Source organism: Fistularia commersonii, chromosome 13, assembly GCF_037954325.1.
Source record: "Fistularia commersonii isolate RoL2024-O1a breed Wild chromosome 13, RoL_Fcom_v1.0, whole genome shotgun sequence".
Taxonomy (NCBI): Eukaryota; Metazoa; Chordata; class Actinopteri; order Syngnathiformes; family Fistulariidae; genus Fistularia; species Fistularia commersonii.
Genome location: NC_141296.1, coordinates 7,835,529 through 7,858,598, shown reverse-complemented (window position 1 = coordinate 7,858,598; position 23,070 = coordinate 7,835,529). Strand labels below are relative to the sequence as shown.

Sequence of the window (23,070 nt, the reverse complement as noted above, 5' to 3'; positions counted from 1 at the left end):
ACTCATTGATCAGGTCTACTGAGAAAAATGTAGAATCTTTCTGACAACCTCACCATCAGTGGAGTGACAGGAAGTTAAAATAGAGCATCTTTGTATCATGTGGTTTGCAACAACACCAAAATAACAAGCTAAACATGGCTTACATTTAGTTCCCTCTCTGCTTTTACTGCTGAGAATCCACACGAGTACTTTTTGTCTTAATTGTCTGTTTCAGTTGAGTTTTACAGAGTCAGCATCTGTCTGGCAGAGTAGTCCATTTAAACTACAAACCAATGTCTGGACTCAAGCTCACATCTATCAAACAGCTACAGAATTGTTTCCGAATTATTACACGCCTCATACTTCCACGCTTGACGTAGACTAAGTGTGATCACTGGAGTGGATCTAAAGCAGAGTGAAGAATCAGAAACCAGAAAAAAAAATGCTAGCATTTCAACACTGAGAAAAAGTTGATGTTGTTTAATGGGAAAAGGGTTGCAAAACAGAAGCTTTCATGAGAAAAAAAACAAGTATCCAAACGTAGAGGAGTATGTAAGCCAGAACACCAAACACAGGGTTTTCTTCCTCGGTGTACCATGTGACTTCCTCTTACCCTCTGCACTTCATTCTGCGGCAGCAGAGTGTGCAGCTCTACCTTCTCTGTTTTTATTCCCACAGCTTTGGCAGTGACGAGACAGAATCAGAAACCGTCTCAACTGCTTTCTCAAAAGAAAAGAAGAAAATGTTGAGGCGAAGGCCCTCAAATGCCTCAGAGAAGGAGCAAGTGCAGAAGAAGAAGGTGAGCGTTCCTTATGCGTGTGTTTTAAGATATAGTAAAGTGACTTTGCACATAGAGAACATTTACAGTATAAATGTCCAAAAAAAAGTGTGATTGTGAAGTTGATTAACACTATTTCATTTATAGAGCATGTTTACTTGTTGACTGACAAACTTAAGTACACATCTGACACTCTTGAACGATGCAATTTTTACGAATCCGCTTTAAAAATGAGCTAAAGCCAGAAAAGTTCCTCTCCTGGGTGATTCATCGTCGGTTTGAGTCAGAGCAGGTTGTGGCTTCTTCTGTCGCCAGAAGCACGAACCTCCTACGCTCATCACCGGTGGTGTTTTTTTCCATCCAAGTCACTACTCCTGAAGTTTAATTCACGCCTCATCATAACAAACCTCGTGTCTCCCTGCAAACATCTTCTAACATGTAATTTTCAGTGGCAATAAGAAGCTTAGAATACAATTGTTCCATGACACAAGTCACTGCTTGCGAGGCTCATCTATCAGAGGACTCATGAGTCTGAAAGCCTTATGTTCTTTTTTTCATAAATCATATAACAGAGGTCACTAATTAATTCAATATTGTCTAAAAGAAACAGACATTTCAGTACAAAGCTACAATGCAAATAAGATAAATACACAAATGGTTAAATGTCTTCTCATTAAATGTAATTACATGTGGAAGTGATCGATCTCTGATTAACAAAAGTGCTCTGAATTTTTGATGTGGCTGCAATTAGTCATCAGAGTTTGGCAGGTTTTTATCACAGAGACAAAAAAAGTTTTACTTTTAAAGAACTACAGTTAAGGCTTTATAAGTCCCAGGGAAGAGCTTCAACTTGATAGCTAAACGTGCAGTCTGATACAGCTGAAGTCTTCCGCAAGATCTGCTGATGAAACATAGAGAGGTTTATGGGATGCCAATTGCCTTGCCACCATGTACTGGTAGTTACATAGACCATCAGTATCTACGGCCCTGTGACGATATCTTTGCAATGACTGGCTGCCAGCAGTTGCTCAACCTGTGCTGGTTTCCTGTGGTTTTGGCAAGAAACTAAAACAGATGTGCTTCAGTCAGATAAGGTTGCTACCTCTAGTTTTAAACCGCAGTGCAGCAAGAATCAAGTTGTGCAAATCATGCAAAGTAATAGAAGGTTTTCCATGTTACCTTAAAGTAAATTAATCTTGAATAATGAGCTGGTATTAAGCAGTTGGATATACTGGATTCACCTATTTTCCATCCGCAACTTATGGTTGTTTTTCTCCTGTGCTTCCTCTTGTTGCTTTATTGTTTTGAGGGATGCCTGTGTTTGCATGTTGATAGATAACTGCAAATGTTGATTGTTTTTGTTCTGTATTGAAGATGAAGACAGTATTTATTCGGCTTTTTCAAATCTATAAAGCCGTGCATTAATTAAAAAAAAAAATGGGGAGGGGGAGTGAAGCAGAAAGAAGAGGAAGGTTATATTTCTTATGTCCTTTATATCATTTTTTATAATTATTTTTATTAATTCAAGAACGAAGTGTTTTAAAAAAAAAATCAAATGAAAGCATTGTACTCATAAGTATGAGCAGATGAGTCTCATAAGCAGCAAAAAATGGAATGTAAATGTACATATGTAATATGTTAAGTCTGTTGTTGCACAGATGATACTATTGGTAAGTTTAGCAGCCTGTCTGATCTTTTAGTCCGTCTTACATTTCCTAAAAATACAAACATAGACCAACATGAAATGGCAGCAAAGGCGATGACCTTTTTCGTCTCTTTATCTTTCAGACATCTTTTCCAGATAGCAGGCTAGTACCATAAAAGATGAAAAAAAGTATTTACATTTATGTAGATTAAAATTGTTGCTCATATCTGCGATCATAACAATCTGTGATGCACTGAAATCAACAAAGTACATCCTGGGGATTTTTCTGGGGATGCTTCTCCGATGTAATGTTTTGAGATCAAATTGCCATTTTGCTGTTGTAAGATCTTGTTGCAATTCTAACAAATTGCATGTTTTACAGCTTAGCCTGCAGAGGTCCAGCAGCTTCAAGGACTTCATGAAGCACAAACCCACCTCACCTGGTGTTTTAGAGAGGGATCTTTCCTTGGAGGAGACAGTAAGTTTGACTCACTAAATCCTAAACAAAAAGAAAATTGCACATACAATATATAACTTTAATAAGATTGAAGCATAAAATTATCAAAGTTCCTACTGTTAAATGAGCCTCATGTTCCTAATTCATTCTTGTATTACCATTAAATGCAGCTTTCATGCAGGAAGCAAAGGCCAGAAGTACAGATGTTCCTACTCTGACATTCTACATAATCCATATGCAAAAAACAAAACAGTCACAGAACTTAAATAACTTCCCCATAACAGTGTGTGGCTTTCAGTGGAATTTAAAACAAAGAAAAATGAGAGACTGAAGACGAAGAAGAAAGAAAGACAGGGTGTCTTGATGTGACTCACTCAAGCAGAGAGCTACTTTGTTTAACAGACAAGCAACTAGCATGCAACCTGATGTTTCAGCCTCAGAGCTTTTTCAGTTAAATGAATCATATTCACATTTCCTTTTTCACTCCTCAGTCACGATCATGTTGCAGGATCATTATAATACAAAAAATGTGTGTTCTAAACAACATAATTGTAGGCACAGAAGAAAACTTTATGAGAAATCTGGTTGTCCTGACCAAAAATGCAGAGTTAATAAATCACTGGCTACAGCTGAATACAGTATACTGATATTGTATACTGGCTACTGTTTTTGTGTATTTGCACCCATAAATACAATTAAATCAATGTAAAGTTTTTTTATTTGGTAATATAGTGAGTGTACTATTCAGTGTACTTCTTCATCACAAATATCTTAGGGACGATCCAGCGCCCTTGTAAATCATGAATATTTTTGTTTTTTTACAAACGACTAAGAAAGATGATAAATGGTGGATATTATTATTCTACCTATTAATGAATAATATATTTTGTGATTTTATTTCATACTTTTGTCTTTGATTTGAAGGTGCAAAATAACCTATTGCAACTGAAAAACTGATTAAATTACCAAGCCATCCTTAGTCCAGGTTACTTACTAGTATTTAGAAGTGAAATTAATACAGAATACAGAAATCTATTTTGCAAAAAGGCGAACTGTGGCCCTATATATGTCAATAACATGAATTTCAATACAAATTCCACATGAGTTGATCTGATAGTATCTTGTCAAAAGTTAACTATGAAAATTTCCTCTCAGGTGGCAGAGACTGAAACTGAGGAAGAAGCAGTGAAAAGCGGTAACAAGCTGAGCAAGAAATGGCGTAACGTCATTTCACGTACCATGACCCGTAAAACATCCAAGATGGTGCAGAAAGCACTGGCAGAGGAAAGGGTAAAGACTGCAACTAAAAGATTGGAATATTACAGCATTTCAAAACTGATAATGAATGTATATGACAACCTCAAATGAACACATTGCCACGCTGATGATGACAAAAAAAATTCTGGCCTCATGTGCATCTGCAAAAGTGATTGCTGAAGCACAAAGATTGAATTTGTCTCCATCTAGTGTGTTAACTCATATACTGTGGCATTTTATTGCGGTACCTTTGATAAATTCATGATCTAGGAAATCCGTGATACAAAGAGGATGAAATAGTGCAGACGAATCAGTACAAAAGAGACAACAATGTATTCATTATCTACAGGAAAGACGAGGGATAAGAAAACAAGGGGAAATACTTTTGTATTTCCTTCACAACAGCTCCCTCAATTAAATGCATCTCAATGATACTGATGCTGCCTTACACAACAGTCCTTGTCTGCTATGCTGTGCATGTCCCCATATCAACTATTAGAGCTCTACATTCAACCAGAAAAGTTACTTACTCCTTTCTGACATGCCATAGACCACAGAAAAAAATGTGAAAAATTATCTGTGGTTCATCTGCGCACTCACATACAAGCAATTCATAAAAATTAAGAAATAAAAAGTAGATCATAACTGAAAATACCAGGGTCTAAAAATAATGTATATGCTATAATTTCTTGCCTTGAGTTTTTGATCATGAGTTGCTTATGTGGCTTGGAATTCAAATGACTTGTGGTTTCATTGTTCTGGTTTGCAGGTTCATTTTGCTCAAAACACTTTTTAACTATTAGCCTTTAACAATAGAAACTTGACCAATATAAGTAGTCACACAATTTTGGACAAAAGTGGACAAAAGTGTAAAATGATAATTTTATTATATGCCAATTCCCTGGCCAACAACAATGTATAATACTGATATTTGGTAAAATGATGGATGTGACATCATGTGAAAAAATGGCAATATCTTGATGTCTAATGCTAAACATTTCATTTAGAATATTCCGCTTAAATTGTGTTTTGCTAATAAATTCAAATCCATTGTCAATTTCCACACATTTAGAAATTTAACAAACACAAACTTAATGATTGTGATTCGACTTTTCCTTATCTTGACTCATGCGAGGGAGCCATCTGTATTATGATGTCTTGCTTAATTTCCACTTGGCCAGAACTAGATCAGGATGAACTGTTGAACAAGTGTGTTTTGTTTTTCTGCAGGGGGATAGCAGCGAGGAGCTGTCCCCCATCCCCTCCGACTGGCTCCCAGACCTCAATGGAGGACAGAGAACATCGGTGTGTTCCTCCGGCTCAGAGGAAGCCACGTCCAGTCTGACTCGCCAACAGCTGTCCAGTAAGTCCTCACACACACACACGCACACACACGCACACACACACGCACACACACACACACACACACACACACACACACACACACACACATTCACATGTGTTTGTTAGAAGGCCAGAAGACATATGAGCTGAGCTGACTGTGTGTTGACCCCAGGCAGTGACAGACAGAGCCTGGACAGTGGATACAGCCAAAGGGACAGCATGAGGCTGGAGGAAAATTCCTACAACGGACCTTTCTGTGGTTGCGCTCTGGTCCACACTGACTTCACTCCCAGTCCATATGATGTGGAGTCATTAAAACTCCAAGTAAGTATCAGACCACCATCCGTCTTTAGACTGCCCGATTCCTTCCCAACTGACTTATTTCATGTCTTCTATGTGAATTATATAATAGGTTTATGAGAGAAGTGAAATTTTAAAAGGCAATAAAAGACATTGTGTGGTGTACTCCAGCTATTTTGGGAAATTCTGTTTGTTACTTCCCCTCTTTTGTGTCAACAAGTGATAACTGTGCCTTTTTCAAGTGGTGAAAGGATCAAATTGGATTCATAAAAGATATTGAAATTAAGAATACTATTAGGTGTAAAACATTTCAAATATTTTTTTCACAAATTGTATTAATGTCAAATTTTCTTCGGTTATTGAGCTATTTGTTCCCATTCCTCTTTTCCCTGTGGGAATGTTTTCAAAAGAGAAAAAAATATATCATTTAGTTTTGTATTATTTTCCTTACCTCAACCGACTGAAAAGTTTAATTTTCACTCTTCACTCTGACATTAGAAGCCTTTAATTTCAGTATTAAAGGTGGTTAATCCACACGTCAAGTCCACATAGTAAAATAAGTGTGTGGCATTTTATAAAAATACTCTTTCATTTAGCAGATTATTCATATTCTACTTTCCATCTACTTTTCTATCTCTGTATTTCCATTAGAAGTGTCTTGCAGATGTCCAAATTTATCATGCTTTATCATACATAGGTATATATTCAGTATATCTTCTGAAAAGTCAGTGTCAAAAAAGCAAATAAAAGATAAAGGGCAAAAATGCAGTTAAAAAATGAAAATGAAAAAGACAAACTTGACTTTTAATAATTTTTTTTGAATTTTCAATTATATATTTTACCTGGAAAATCAAACTTGCACATTTATGATTTATTTCAACATTTTTGTATGTATTAATCACAATGTGGAAGGGATCTTTAAAACAATATTATTTCAATTTCAACAGATATTATTAAATGACGGAATGACAACCATAACAAATCTTCTGTAAAAGCATCAGTTATAATATGTCTCTTTGAGAATGTGTTTAGAGACTGGCAAACCTCTTCAACTGTCCTCTCCACTGCAGAAAGGTGACATCATCCATATCATTGAGAAGCCCCCTGTGGGCACTTGGACTGGGAAGCTCAACAACAAGGTGGGCTCCTTTAAGTTCATTTACGTCAACCTGCTACCAGACGAAAGCATGCCATCCAGGAGGCGGCGATACAGCAGCAGAGTCAGCGGAGATCAATCCAAACCAAAAACCCTGGAGGAGGTGCTGGATAGTATCGGCCTGGCGGTGAGACAAAGCCAAATCCCAGATGGATCAATTTCAAATTTCTGCTTAGAGAGGGAAAATTCATTTCCAGATATGTAAACGGTTCATTTTCTGCATTGATTCATATCACAGCTTCTGCTTGACTATGGAAAGCTGGAGTTAAACTACTGTGTCCACATCACCAGTAGTAGTTTGACAAATAGATTAATTTGATCAAAGTTTTAACAAACTGTTTCATAATGGTAGTAGAAAATGATCCTCGAAAGCATCTGAACACATCAAGTCTGACTAAGCATGTCACTGATGATTTTGTTTTTCGTTACTTATGTTATTACTTTATTTTTTTAACTGAGTATATTTTGCTCATATATTTGCTTTTCTGACATTCGTTTAGCTTCCTGCTGATTTTTTGATGGCCAATAGTTTTGTAAATAAACAAGTGAGAATCTGTATCTTTATCTATCCATACATATATACACATATCCACTATATGAATATATGAATTTTTTTTTTTCTTTTTAACTGGGCATGTTTGAATGCAGGATGCAGTTAAATAATGTATCACATTTTCAATGTGAATATATATTTTTTACCATTTCTCTTTGTTGCTCTAGGAGCTCAGCTCTCTGCTCTCCATGCATGGTTTCCAGAGCTTCGAGGACTTCATTAGCTTGACTGAGTCTCACCTCAATGAGCTGAATATCACCGACCCAGATCAGCGCTCCAAGATCCTAAACACCGCCAAACTGCTGAAAGACTGTATGTTTATGAACACGATTTGATTTGATTCAAAAGCATAATTTCTAAATTAGCAAATTTTGAGAATACATAATTAAAGTTCATGAAGATAATGCTTTCAGGGGTTCAAGATTATTAAATATGTACCCATAGCTTTGACTCCTTTTCAGCCTCAGCTACATGATTAGTTGCATTGCAGAGCTCTGTTACAGTTTTTACAAAGTCAGTAGTTTTATTCTTTTGCTTCTTTGTGAGTTCATCTCCATTAAGAATTGATTATTTCACACATTTTATTTATTGTCTTGATTTATTAAGTATCATTCAAATTCTGCACACAAAATAATACTTAAAAATGTAAAAAAAAAGCATGATAAATGAATCACCTGCAGGAGAGATGAGCTGAAAAATCTGACGCCCTGGTATACAGTATGATTAGTTGGCCAGTACAGTAGACTTAGTTGGCCATGTAAAACCATCATGCAATGGTTTATTTTCTTAAATTAACCCCATTTAGAACAATTGAGCATTTATTCTGGAATTAAACGTAAAAAAATTCAAGGTACACTCACCTTTTCCTGCAACTGAAATGTTAGTCCTCTGAACCAACAAGTCCGTCTACTTGTGCATGTGTGTTTCGGGGGAGGGGGGTGGAACAGATACCAGTCAACCTGTTAAGCAAGTGTTATTTATTAAAACAAAATATGACTGTCAAGAAAACCATACAAACAGATGATGTGTGTGTGTGTGTGTGTGTGTGCGTGCGTGTGCGTGTGTGTGTGTGTGGGTATGATTCTGTCGTTCTGCCGGTGTATGGCAAGCTTTATGTGTGTATACACACAGACACACACACACACATATATATATATATATATATATATATATATATTTTCCATTTAATTTTGATCCATTTTATTGATTTGATTGAGGGGTTATTTGAGGGGATACGTTTATGACATTTCAATAAGCTGTCCCCCTACAATACAAATGTACATTTAACAAAGATAATTTAACAATACGCGGTCACTCACAGTTGCAATGTTCAACGGGATGATGAATCATGAGAAACCCACAGAGAATATTTACTTACACGATCAGTGCATGTGTGTATTGTCAAACTCTCATGGTTCACAGTGTGACTCAAAACACTTTTCTTCTGAAAACAGCTGAAGAGGAGTCTGAGGCCCCAGATTGGGACGGATCTGAGGCCAGTGAGCCAAGAGACTCGGGCTGCTTTGAGGGTTCGGAGAACCTGGAGGGACGAGGGGGGTCAATGATTGAGGTCAAGCTGCAGGAAGACGTGGAGGAGGAAAAGGATGAGGTGGAACAGCAGGTTGAGAGTGTTCAGGAGCAGCTGCAGGAGCTCCGAGTGGACGAAGGGTCATGAGACGTTCACCTACACACACAAAAAAGGAATGATAAACTCAAACTAGTCTTACAGTTTCTGGGAGTCTGTGGATCAAAACTCAGTGCCGTTAGTAAAGACAACTTTAGAATTGTCTGATGAAAGAAAAGTCAGATGATTCCCGCTTCCGTTCTTTTTTTTTCACTGTTGAGCAAATTAATCTGTCTCAGCTTGACAAACAGAATGTCCAACATGTTCACTGTTATTTCCTTTCCAGAGATTGTCATATTGATCCAAGCTGTTTTCACAGCTTAGCTTTTACATTAAAACTATTTTCCTTTCATACGAATGTAGTTTGATCACATACTATTGAGGGAACTTGAGTTGCTCCCTGGAGGGTAGTTCACTGTGTACTATGAGATATGTTGCAGTGACTGCCATGTAAATAAGTTATACAGCAACTGTAAATATCTGCCTTGTTTTCTTTTCTTTTTTTTTTATAATAATTGCAAATATCAGTGACCATTATAAGATCAGACTCAGATGTTAGCATCTGTTTAGAAAAATGAAAATAAATATCAACCCGATGAACTTGTATTCCTGTGTTGAAAGAAGCATTCTACACGGCATTTTTTGTTTAACGTTTCCCTACATCATATGTAACATACATTAAAAAAGGTAGTTAAATTTAGGAACTTGCATAAAAACGGTGTCTGAGTATCCCTACTGATGATGTTGTTAAGCAAACCCCAAGGAATCAGTGACTCACAGATATTTCCATGTCTAGTACACCAAAGGTACTTTTGTCATTTTCCTACTTGATCACTTTTCATTGTCAGAAAATAATGAGATAATAAAGGTTAATAAGAAAGTCAACTCATTTATTCCTGTTCACCAAAATCCATTGAAACGTTTTTCAAAATCACTTTTTCATGTAATGTATATTTCAAATTATTTTGAAATTATAGTCAATTCCAAATTAATTTATTCACCCATTACTAGCAAGTAAAATGAATTCTGGTGAAAATGACAATATAGGTATAAATCCACACCCACAAATTCTGTACTTAGTGTGTAATAATAATAATAAATGAACCTTCTTCATGTGATAAGACTTATAGAAAACAATTTAGAAACCAAATGATAATAAGACAATATTGTTTATTTACCAGACATAATGATCATGTAAAAAGAAGTGGAGTATATGGAATGAAATACATGTTGTCACAGTGTTAATACCAAACAAAGTGAACATAAATAAAGAATTACATCAATGAACATATATTGGATCTGTATACATCATGTAAGCATTTCAGATTTGACAAGATCATGGCATTTTTATTACACAAGAGCTCACCTGGGGAAGCTCCAAAGTCCCCAGGTCAAACACAGAGCTGCAAACTCAAAACTGCTTGATTGTGTGTCATAGAAATTCAACACAAACATCCCTTCTTTTACAAAATATCATCAGTACATACATTCTTTCTTTTTGGCCAGAGCAAAGTGATCATGTACACACCACCACTGTCCTCAAATACTTTTCACAACTACTTAATTCATCTTAAAATGAAAACAAAAAAACATCGAAAAGAACTGGCCAGCTTGTTTTTATTATTCCTTAAAAGGAATCATTTTAGGGCTGTGTTTTCGAGCCTCCTTCTGGAAACAAACAGTGGCACGCTACTGTCCAGGTGTCACCGGAGTGAAATGCAACACAGAGGTTTCATTCGATCAGTCTTAATTCATTACATTTCCACAAAATTATGTTACAATGATGACCATCACACAGCTGCCAAAAATTCAGCTTCAAGAAGTTAACCATTCACATTCCTTTTTTTTCTCTCCAACCTAGTCATAAAAGACAGTAATTTTTTTAAAGTTAAAATCCTCCGGCGATAAGGGAACTTGTGATTGATTGGAGTGTAATCATCTAAGGCAGCAGAGTCTGATACCGTTAACTAGAACTTCTACACAAGCATTATGTCACAAACACTAACTCTGTCTTGCATGAAACACAATCACTATTACAGACTCTCGCTATCAGCTAACACTATTTAAACACTAAAAAAATCAGCTTGTCTTTCTCGTTCTTTGCTTCGTGTGAATGTCTTTTTCCCTCTGGCAAAATTCCCAGCGATAATGATCCTGCCAGTGATGGAATATCTCTCACAGGGAAGACAGAATGAATATGTGGGGTTTTTTTTTTCTCTTTTTTTTTTTTTTCTTTAAACCAAGGAGGACAGGGGTGAAGTGACGTTGGGAACAATCAGCCCGAGCGTGAGTCTCAGGAGGAAGCGTTTGCTGGCTGCACGTCAAGAAACTACAACCAGTGCTGGAATTTTTCCTTCTCACCAGTCAGATGACTTTCACAGCATCCACCTATTTAAAGTTTGTACAATTCAACCATAGCTCTGTTCCAATTTTTGCTTCTTATTCAGTGTTTCCAAAATAAGAAATCTAGAAGAAAAAAATAAAAGTAATTAACTAGGGAACAAAAGTGGCAAAATTATTACACATTTTACCGATGAAAGCATCCTTATGGGTATCAAATATAGGGTTTGTTTGTTGAAGAAGAGGACCGAAAATACATTTTGGGGTACATGCTTGATTATTTTTCTTACTGAGGGTTAAAGAGTGATTGATACTCACAAGTTGTACTCATAAGACAATTAATGATCTAAAGAGGTTTAGCAGTGCCGAGTGTGTCCAATCCTTAACACTCAAAGGTGTTTTAACAAAAAGGCGTAGTTTACATTGGTTCAGGAAGACCCAAGGGACAACAGCGGGAATGACCTTTTCAAAGTACAGATTATCTGCTGTATAATCAAACTATATTCAACATGTATTCAACTTATTGTTCAACAAATAATATCTTAAAATTTTAGATTTGTAAAGACACTTACATAAATATGCATGTAGCTGCATGTAAAACAGCGAAAAAAGTAATGCTGACTAGCAAAAACTGTAACAAATTGCACAAAAATAAACATAAATTTACAAAGAATTCATAATCCAAATTAAAATAATTGCTCAAAAAAAAAAAAAGACAAAGTAGAAGGACCTTTACATTTAAGTGTCTTATGAGCTTTCATTTAAATACAGACTAAATGTTCATTCAAATGGCAGCTATGCCTGAGAGGAGTAAAAATCTTACATAAACCTCTGCAAGAAAATGAATAAAAGCATTGATAAGCGCTGAAAACATCCAAACAATTCTTCAGAAAATGTCTTAATCCCTTTGACTTAATGTGCATGTCACAGAGTAGAAATCATCTCTGAACACTATTTCTGTACTTGAATTTGAAGGGCGTCTGTTCTCAGTTGGTTGCATGGTATTTGATAAGGCACTGTTACTACTAGTGTCTACGACCATCAGAAGTTAGTGTTCGCTCTCTTTCATACATACACACACTGGGACCATGGCAAAGTAAAAATTTTAAACCATTTGTTTCATTGCGTGGACATCAATGCATCCTTGATATAAAAATGGTAGAACAGGCTTACTGATTTGGATCAGATCAGTAAAAAAAATGTTTTTTTAAAAATTGAGGGATGCACGTAACAAGATACTGAATGCAGCAACATCAGAGTACAAGATAGATCTGAACTGGTCTGGAAGGAGCCTTTAGAAAATCTCAGCTACAGGTTTGAATGTCTTCCCCTGTTCGGACATCACATGCTTTCAACACTTCTTGTCCAGCCTATTCATGACTTGCATAGGGCATGTAATACAGTATGTGCACAACTGAAAACTGACTGTACCGATTGAAGATTTATACATTGAGAAGCCAGACACTTGCTATGAGTATATGGTTTCTGGCATCTCACAATAAATGTCATTATGCTGTTTTAAATAAAGAAGACAGTAGTACTGACAATAAGCCCGCAGGCGGAGCTTAGAGAGTTCTACCAGCAGCTTCTCCCCCAGGGTGCCTTGTCCATGCATTGTTCAGGAGACCGAGGAAGAAACCGACTTGCCATGAGATCGTGCCTCTCCCAGAGGAGGATGTGTCACTCAAACAGCTCTGCAGCCACAAGGGAGGAAAAAGGGAAAGAGGAGGAGCTGCAGAGGAGAAGTAACTCTCCTCTGGTGGAATGTGGGGCAAAAGTCGTAGACTGACTGAGTAACCTGCGCATTCATCTGACTTTTATTCTTAATGTTCTGGGTCCTAGCCAAGCAGGACAACGTCATGCAGCTAATGGGTCTTGTCCTTGACGATGGATGTCTCTGCGTCCGTCTCAGGGGAAGCCAGAGGCGGGACACTTGTGACAGGAGACTGCTCCTCTTTGGGGGAGGAGCTCTTTTCTGCTGAAGCAGTGATGCTGGGTTTGGCTTCCTCGGGTGTGTGTTCATTTGGGATGAGGGGAGCCGTGGTTTTCTGTAGGCAGAGCACAGCATGCTGAAATAAAGACACATAGACAGTGAGAGCTATTCATGACAACCACATCTCATTAGTTACAGCATTAGAGACAAGATAGATAATGTTTGATTAATTTACAGAAATATGTTGACGATACTGACATGCAGGTACATTGAAATTAAGGGATAATGAAGAGCTTTGAGTGCCTTAAAGGTGGAAAAGCCCATTCATGAAGCAGCTGCAAAATCTAAATTCTACTTTTAATACATTTAAGTCACAAGAATACAACTGTCGTAATACAATCTGGATTCCCACTCTTCTCAAGATAATCTCTGGTTATTGTTTGTTTTTCCTCAGGACATTTCCAGAAAAAAAAAAAAACCTTTTCAGTATGATAGACATGAATCAGAGAGGTTACTGTTTTTCTTGTTTGTTTTCCATTTTTTCAATAATCACAATATGAATTACATTTGAATAAAAGCTAGGATAAAGATTCCATTTGATTCCGTGTTTGTTCGATAAGAGGGTACACATGTCCGTGAGACACAACAAGTGGTATTTCAATCAGCTAAGAAAAGTTCCTTAATTATTGTATATTTTATACAAAGAAATAACACTTGGATATCAGCCATATTGATGTCAATGGTACTTACTTGGGGTGACCTATTCCATTACCATGAAAATTGTAACATAACCCCAAAACTTCAAAACAGGAAGGGTTAAAAAGGGTTGAAATTTTAAAAGTACACCCCAAATGTTTTCTTCCTTCAGTTGTGCAGCCCTCTACAATCTGTTTTTCTGTTTTTTTCTTTATTCCATATTGCTTTGTTTGATTTCAGCATAATTCAGGATTACCTCTTTTCCTAATCAGTAGAGGTAAAACAAAGTGGTTTATAAAAAGTATTGAAAATGTACTGAAATAATGTTACATTATAATACGCAGTAATGGTATTTTGGCAAAACAGATAGTGTGAATGCTACTTTTTATTTTACAGCATCTGCATAGGATTTGGGTCATGGTTCACAATCAACAGATTTCTGCATCGAGAGAGCAAGCTCAGATTTATGAATTTAAGTATACAAGTATGCAAAACACTAAATTTTCATGTCTGCTGAAAAATCTGCTAACTTGGCAGTGTCTAGCAAAAATGTGCTATCAAGACAGAACTAGGAATATGATGGGCGGTATGTAAGCTGCACAAGATGGCTGAATATCAATGTGATAAACATAGATTACTGAAGTCACTTCAGTCATAAAAAAGCACAGTTCTTCGTCGCAGTTGAACTTTGTTTCTGCAGTATAATTTCCGTCCTGAACATGCGCTAGCAACAGTAAGTGGGGAAGGAGTGTGTGTGTGTGTGTCTGCGTCTTGGCTCACTGTGGTTTGTGGCACTGGGCTGCTGCTGCTGCTACCAGAAGTGGAAGGTGCAGCACACAATGCAGGAGGAGGTGAATCCTCCTGCATGAGTCCTCTTCTGTCCAAGACACTGGAAAGGGGAATAAAGCAATCAGTCACTAAATACTTCCTGCTTGTTATTCAGCAAAAATAGGTGCAACAGAGAGAGGAAATCTGACCTATCACAAGACATAGCAATCAATGATGACAGTAAGTAAGAAAAAAAAAAATCAAAGTGAAAAAAATTAACAGAAAACAAATGCGATCAAACGTGTTTAAGGCTGCTTTCAAAATAACTATTACTGAAGCAGCCTCAGGGAAAAATTGGAGTGTGCAGAGATATGCTTCTCCTTATTTGGTCCAAGTTTGATCAGATGTTACCTTGGGTATGTAGGCCCACAGAGCACCTCGCAGCAATTTTTAATGATGTTTTTGTGGCTGTATGGGTTCTGCACTCTGTTCTTTCCTGACCAGGATCCTTTGATCTAAGAGAGACAAAAGAGCCCAAAACATCATCAAATCTGTGATTTTGAACATTTCCAACATATTTTAACATAGAGAACTTAGATTTAGCTATACACTATAATTGATCTTGCTTGCTTAAAATACAGCTTGTAACCCAGAAAACTGTTCACTGCCCAAAACTGTTTCCTGGGTTCATACTTCATTCAAGACCACAGTTCCATTTTTAGATATTATTCCCACAGGCTTGGCTTTGACCTACAAAAAGGAACTTCCAAGGGATTTAGTGATTCCTGGTTTACTGGGAAGGTGTGCCGCTGGGTGCAAACAAGCGTGGCAGCTACACATTAAGACCACATTAATAATTCAGTGACAAATCTGAAAATTTGGACAATAGTTTCCCCCAGCAGGAAGAAATAAATATTTGGCCTAATACTGTGTATATGACACTGTATGTACACAGCAGGAAAAGCAATAGCAGTAAGAAGACTTTTGCAAAATCCAAATTCCTAAATATTCCACTGGAGAGCAGCATTAATTAAAAAAAAAAAAAAAAACAGAATTAAAAAATATATTTCAGGGAGAAGTACAAATAAACCAAGGACAGCTAAAAAAAAAGATGATTTATTTTTGAAGCAGCAGATGCAAGATGTTTGTGTTTTAGAGACACAGCTGATGCGCAGCCTTTCCATGTTTGCTATTTGTACATAGTTTCTGCCTTCCATTTTCTCCTTGTCTCTCTTTCCATCTCACACTCTCCCTCCTCTCACCCCCTCATCCCCAACTACAGCGGTGATTCTGGCAACCAGCCCAGCCCCTGCAGGTATCGATGCATCTATTATTAGGCCGATCAAAGATATCGCGGCGCCTGGGCTGACAGCCATTGTATCAACTCGTGAAGTGACGTTGCACAGTAGGTAGGTGCAAATTGAAGAACTTCTTCACTGATTCAATGAAAAAAAGGAGGCCAGCCCTCCCAGTGGAGAGAAAAAAGGAGAGTAATGAATTAATCATTAAAACAAAGTATGAGTGCACCGCACTCTCTTGCTTTAAGCCAACTAGATCCTCCCACCAACTGATGCCTTTCTCTGCTTCTCATCAGAGCTTAGGCAGGCAGATCTGGGCTAACAGCTCCTCCAATAACCTGCAGTATATACGCTCTTAACACTGTTACACACACACAATCACACACGCACAGATCATTTTCAACTCATCCACCAGCATCGGTACTCGTCATATGCTTTACAGCAGTTTCACAAGGTGAGTGTTGTGACTGTAAAATGAGTCACTGGTGATGCTCTCAAGCAATCAATACCCAAACCAAACTCCTCACCCAACCCTCAAAACGAATCTTGTAAATATTTAGAAAACAGCTGCTCTGTTTTGTACTCATGACAGCCCATTGCTTTAATAAATACTTTGTTTGAGACTGTTGGCTTGCCGATGAGTAAAAATGACAACACCTTCAGTTTCAGTAATTTTATACTATTAACCAGTTTGTCGTACGCCTCAATATTAGACAGCGCCATTTTTATGTTACAGAAATCTATGATCTCAGTGTGGTTTAACTGCACAAAACTCAGGGGAATTCTTCCTCTTATAACGATGACCAACATGTTCACACCAGTTCTGGCTTAAAAACAATGTAATGGTAAACTAATCCAGGCTGATATGACTATATGAGTTTAGTGATTCCATTGTGTCTGTTGTTTCACTTGAGTTTACAGTATAACAGCTTTGTTTAACAACCAACAGTTTACAAGCCCTTTGTCCCGCAGTTCTGCACGTTGTCAAGGAAACAGCTCTGTGGTCTTAGAAATTGTCATGTTTTGACCCCACTGATGTATATTTATGCTTCCAGCCATGTGAAGCCAGGCTGTCTGATTACAACATGCTCTTTAAATGGCACTTAATCTTAACACTATAACAATAACTGGAAATATAATAACTGCCTTTAAAACACATCAAATACATAATTCAGAAGTATGTGGAGACTGCAAAGCTACATGTGTAAATATTGACAACCGCTGAGTTTTGATTATTAACGGTCAGAGCAGAGGTCGTCAGAGGAGATGGCACTTGAATAGTTGCAATGATAGAAATAAACAGTTAACTTTTTGAACTGCTTTGAAACTAGAAATTGTTTACCATCACAGCATAGAGCCACCTCTTTGGACACCTTGATTTCAGTTTCTATAATCAATTTGTCACTGTGTTATTTTTTTGTTATTATTGTCTTTTAATCACTTTGATATTCACTTACTTTTGATTGAATCCTCTACTGAAATTTGTTTTTTTTTCATGCACTGTAAATATAGTTTAAAGATTGATGACAGGCTGAAACAGAATCAAGTGCTTTTATAGGTCCCACTCCAATGTCCTCTCATCTATTCAAATCTGTACAAAAATGAAGAAATCACATCATGAATATGTGACCACATTAAAGAAAATATTGTAACAAGCCAGGGATTAGAAAAGTAACAATCAGATTCCAGGATAACTTGCACTCAGGATCATGCTCTTTAGCAGATGGTTTTAGGTCAACCGTCCACAAACAGGGGAAACCCTGGGGGTGACTTTCTCAGCAATAACAATTAGACTGAGGGTGCACAGCACCATTATGATATTAACAGTGCAGGTTAGTGTCACACATCGAGCACAACATTGCACAGCTATTCAACAATGGAATTCTCTAACACAGAACTACGAGAAGCACCCCATTCCCCACACACTACAATAAATTGAAGATGCTGTATAACAGAAAATTATACCATATTGCCTGCTGAGTGTTAATATGACTGCAATAAGAATCAAGTTAAGTGTAAGTCCATTGACCGTATAGGAAATTTAAAAGGAACAAACTTACATCTTCATTGGTGGTCTGGTTAAGAGAGATCAGGTAGGTGTGAAAGCCAGTCAGTCCCACCACAGACCACAGGGTGAAGAAGCACACCAGCACCTCCAGCACCGTAAAAAACAAGTTAAGAAAACAACAACACACTTCTTAAGCCAGACGTGGAGCGGCTGGTCAAACAGTGACAGGTTACACCGACTTCACACACACAATTACTTGATTTTAAATGGGGAAAGTAAGAAAAACTAATTCATCAATTCATAATTAAGTAAAGTAACATCACTTTAGTCTTTGGCAAAATCGGAATGCTAAATGATTTCAGCCATTTTGAACATGACAAGACATCTCTTTTTAACATTTAGCATTAAAATGCTCAAGAAAGAACACATGCCAACATTTTCTATCCAGCCTGTGCAGAACTCCTTTGTCATTTGGAACCGATTTTAGGATCTTTTTGTTGCCCTGCATATTTTAACTCAGAACACTATTAACATCTATCACCTTGCCTCATCGAGTTACAGTTGCTAAGAAAGTAATGTGAAATCATTGTTCAAGAGAAGGGTTGAGATTGAAGTTGAGGTGTGATATAAATTTCTATCAGATCTGGCATTTGCAAGCCACACCGCTTCAAAAAGGATATGTTCCAGGTGTTTCCTTCAAAGCATTCAAGAAACCCTTATCCACTGAGCCTGTGAAAGAAGTATAACAAATATTTGAGTATATATGACAACACTTTCTGAAAAAAATCCACAGAATCATGCTGTGCTCAACTGAAAACACAAGTGTTAAGATAACAAGCCTGCAGCTAAATAATGGTACTCAAAAATACACTAATTTCTTCATCTCTCTGTCAGTCTGCAAAGTATAGATGAGGAAGAACAGAAAGATGTAATAAGAGAGGAAATGTTTTGGGCCTCAGTGGCTGTTGTTTGTTGTGTCACCCTCCGAATCTCCAGGACGAAGCCTGAGTGAGGTTGTATTTGTTGCACTTCATGCACTTGCTGGTTAGTTTGTAGCACAGCTCAGCTTTACTGTTTAGTCACATTCTTTTAATCATTCATGTGTCATTGTCCATGGGAAAGACTCAACTCTACAGGATACTCACGCATGACTACATGGACAATGTTGAACGTGAAGATGTAAATAGTGAGCAGAGAGAGGGACAGGGTGAACAGATAGAAATATCGGTAGTTCCTCTTGCCCACACAGTTTCCCACCCATGGACAGTGGTGATCAAAACGATCTGGGGAAAGGACAGAATGTGAAAATATGTTAAATGTAACGCAGGATTCACACCAGCATTTTCTGAGATAGCAGACAGTTTAAAAATCAAATGTGTTAAAAATACACCACACTCCAGTCTCTGCTCAAAGGTAGGCTTTGTGCATCAGTTTCAGTAAATATGTGATCTAAATATAGTTTTCACTTCCTTCTTCCCTTTTTTTGTCTTCAAGAGGAGAGCTGGTTCCAGTGATAGAATTACATATCTTTCGTTTCTTCAGAGCAAACTTATGTAGATGCCTGAAACCTTCTGTGCCATAGCGGGGTCATAAAGTAATCTGAGTTTTTTTCTTTGTTTGTTTGTTTCTTTGTTTCTTTGTTTCTTTGTTTGTTTACAGAGCAAAAACTATATATGTGAGCAGTGAATATAGATATACTCGGATGTAAACATGAACTGAGATTTAAGCTTTACAATGTTTGACATCCATGCCTGTAAATTACCATAGTGACATAATATACCATGTATATACTGATGATTTATTTATTATATCTGCACCTGCTGCTCTTTTGCACTCTTGTTTAGATGTTAAACTGCATTTCATTACCTTGTACTTTATGACAATAAAGTTGAATCTAATGTAATCTAATTTAATCTAATCATAGCAATGTAACAATTAATGTCAGGTAACTACTGTCAGCTTCTCTTTTCATCCTCATCAAAAGTGTTTTTGGGTTTAGGTGTGCACTCTCTAGGATACATTCTTAGAGACATAATTCTGCAAGACTGAAAAGAATTCTAATGGTGTTATTTGACAACATTTAGAGGCTATAGAGGAAAAGTTCTTGTTCTAAATTATTACTCCCAAAAGACACAGTGAAAGGCAACTGTGTGATATATAGCTTCAGTAAGTTTCCCCACTTGGATAATGTCCAACATGTAGAGGAAGTCTCAGAAAGAATAATACATATTAATACACTCTTATTGGACCGAGCCCAAAAACTTATCTCTGAAAGATGTAATTTAAGTGTAAAGAGAATGTACTTGTACTTGTACTTGGGTTTAAAATGAAAGTAGTGCTTTTCTCCTAGACTTTCATATTATAGAAATACTCTTTGGCTTAGACCGACGGTCTGGTAATTCTGGAAAATACCAGATGGGTCAGTTCACCTGGTGAGCAGCATGGCCCCCAACACCATAGATATTGGAGAAAAAACTGCGACTGTAAAAAAAATGCTTGGTAGTTCCAGACAAAAAATATCATATGTGGATAATATGACCCTAACCCTACATATGTAACAATAATAAAGGTAACTGTGTATGCTTATATAGCTTCAACTTCAATTGTTTGCCCTAAATTAAAAAATGAATGTATGTGTAATCTTCACGTGGTCCATTTATACCAGCTTTGACAATGTTTACTGTTTAAATTTGAGATCTCTCAGTAAACTGGGTGAATGTGAATTTCATGAGGGAAGAGTATCCAGTAAAAAAAAAAAAAAAAAAAAAAAAAAAAAAAAAAAAAAAAAAAAAAAAAAAAAAAAGGAAGTAAAATGTATTGCTGTGTCATGCCTGTGCTATTTGTGTGTGTGTGTGGGGGGGGGGGGGTTGGCCTTTACTGCAGGTTAACAAGATGAACCAGTGTTCACTGTCACAGCAGACTTCTAGATTAATAGCAACATTTTTAAAAATGTGCCTTGTATAGTTTTTGGCTCGTTTGTTTCAGTTTTTTCTAAATGTTGAGTGTCTAAAATTTATTTACTAATTTTGATTTCTTTTTGAATTATTTCATTACTATCAAAAATATATACAGAGGAATTAAGGTTACGTCTTTAATGATACCCATGATGTTTGCAAGCAATTTTTCCCTGTTCATGAAAAAACTCACTTTCTACATCTCAAAAACTGAAATAGAACTGTTTCAACTGTTTTTCTTCATAGTTTCTTTTAACTGACAGCTGATCTTACCCACGCAGTTGTCACAGATGCTGCAATGAGATGCACGAGGCGGTCGGAAGATCTTGCAGGTGTAGCAGTACTTGAGCTTGACAATCTGATTGTTGATTTGAACATTGCGGATTCGTGGTGGAGGTCGCTGGCCAGCAGGGACGTTGCCATTGGCAGCCTCTGTTAAGACAACAATCTTTGCTATTACATGCTCATCTTGGATGCATAAATTCTAGAAGTTATGGATTTAATCTAAATCTAATCAAGAAACAAAATTCAAAATATTAAAACATTTGATACATAACATGATTGAAGCACTAAATGTATCAATAATTTGATGCTGAACGCATTTAGGAAGTATTGAACTTGTTGACAACCAGAGGAATAAAATCATAACTTTTTTTTTTTTTTTCTTACAATCAACAAATAATCAAATCTGACTTTGGATAAGGGAACAGTAAAACTTAAAAATCTTATCAAATCAATTTTAGTGGTCCTCCTGGAATGACAATATAACTGATCAAATATTTAACAGATACAGTAAAAGTGTAAACCTGTCACACTTACCAAAATGCATTTATACACTTGTTTATATACTTGTTCTGAGAGGGCATGTACTAGGCTTCCTCATGCTGAAATTTCATTGTCAGATATCCTTGATGTTACCAAATAGATGGTCCCTTTCAGCCTTTTTTTTGTTTGTGTGGGTGAGAAGCGGCAGGACAATAACCAGTCAGCTAGCTGCTGGTATCGATCAAGAGAGGTATCTAAAATGGGCACACTATGTACAATGTGGAATAAATTAAATAAATAAGACATTGCCATGACTGAAATTTTGATACAATAAGTAGAGGAGAAAAGGCATTTGAGCTGATTTGCATAATGTTTTGTATAGAACGTTTTAACTGACTATTTCCAGTTTTAAAAAAAACCTTTTTGTATTCATAAGGCTGGTACATATTTATTTGATTATACTAAGCATCTACAAATGTAGAGAAATTAATTTAGTTTGGCACAAAATACAGGAGATTATTTTTACAGTAATCTTTAGTCTACAGGATAAACCAGCAGAGGATGAATTAATGACTCATCACTCACAGGAAATGATGCCACTCCCTTGGGTAGAAATCTCCATCTGCTAGAGGTATTATACATTCCAAGAGGATGCCTCTCTTTATATTAGCATTCCCTCCCGGGGCTCGTCTCAACAGGCTGAGGGGACAGAGCACTGAGGCTGCATCTTCATTGACAGCTTTAGTGTAAGCCCTGGATCTCAAGCATCCACACCTGCTACTCCTAACATCTATGCTTTTCTAATATATGAAAAAAAAGGGATTAACAATGATCACATTTTTTATTTGCATGTTCTTCCCATGTTTTCAAGGATTGATATATGAATTGTGGATTATTGTTAGAATATATTAGTTGATCTGGAGAAATTAAGATAAAAGAAAAGAGAAAAGTATGCTGTTGAGGGCAAAGAAATAAAGAGGTTTATATTTTGGGTAAATCCAACTTAGACCAAATATAAAATGATGATGGTTGGGCTGGTTGTTAGAGATATATACAGCAGCTGACGTCCTCATCACTTCCATTATTGAAACAAAAACAATGGAACAAAATTGAGTCATATGGAAAATTAAACAATTCAGAAATTACGAAGCAAAATAGGCTGAAATAGGCTAAGTAACGCTTTGTGTTTTGAAAAAAATGTTTTTGGATTTCATA

The 23,070-nt window shown here is 36.8% G+C and overlaps 2 protein-coding genes across 4 annotated transcripts in view; one reads left to right on the top strand and one right to left on the bottom strand.

Annotated features, from left to right (window-relative positions):
- Positions 1 to 498: 498 nt before the first annotated feature.
- Positions 499 to 12,147, top strand: sash3 (SAM and SH3 domain containing 3). 2 transcript variants are annotated; one of them, XM_086158203.1, is made up of 8 exons: positions 499 to 778; positions 2,785 to 2,880; positions 4,015 to 4,149; positions 5,347 to 5,479; positions 5,633 to 5,784; positions 6,831 to 7,043; positions 7,673 to 7,781; positions 8,924 to 12,147. In XM_086158203.1, exons 1-8 carry the CDS (start codon positions 722 to 724, stop codon positions 9,142 to 9,144), a joined length of 1,116 nt encoding a protein of 371 aa, XP_086014329.1. In that variant the 5' UTR covers positions 499 to 721; the 3' UTR covers positions 9,145 to 12,147. The 2 variants fall into 2 exon arrangements, with proteins under 2 accessions (XP_086014329.1, XP_086014328.1); XM_086158202.1 differs by having other exon boundaries at positions 7,637 to 7,781.
- Positions 10,244 to 23,070, bottom strand: part of zdhhc9 (zDHHC palmitoyltransferase 9) — a 27,528-nt gene continuing 14,701 nt past the window's right edge. The window contains exons 3-9 of one of the 2 annotated variants that reach the window (XM_086158200.1): positions 21,364 to 21,522; positions 19,282 to 19,419; positions 18,819 to 18,865; positions 18,189 to 18,293; positions 15,242 to 15,345; positions 14,843 to 14,951; positions 10,244 to 13,502 (exon numbers count right to left, since the gene is read on the bottom strand). In XM_086158200.1, the coding sequence (XP_086014326.1) occupies positions 13,299 to 13,502; positions 14,843 to 14,951; positions 15,242 to 15,345; positions 18,189 to 18,293; positions 18,819 to 18,865; positions 19,282 to 19,419; positions 21,364 to 21,522 (866 nt within the window). In that variant the 3' untranslated portion in view covers positions 10,244 to 13,298. The remainder of the gene's footprint in view (positions 13,503 to 14,842; positions 14,952 to 15,241; positions 15,346 to 18,188; positions 18,294 to 18,818; positions 18,866 to 19,281; positions 19,420 to 21,363; positions 21,523 to 23,070) is intronic. The other variant, XM_086158201.1, reaches the window with a different exon arrangement.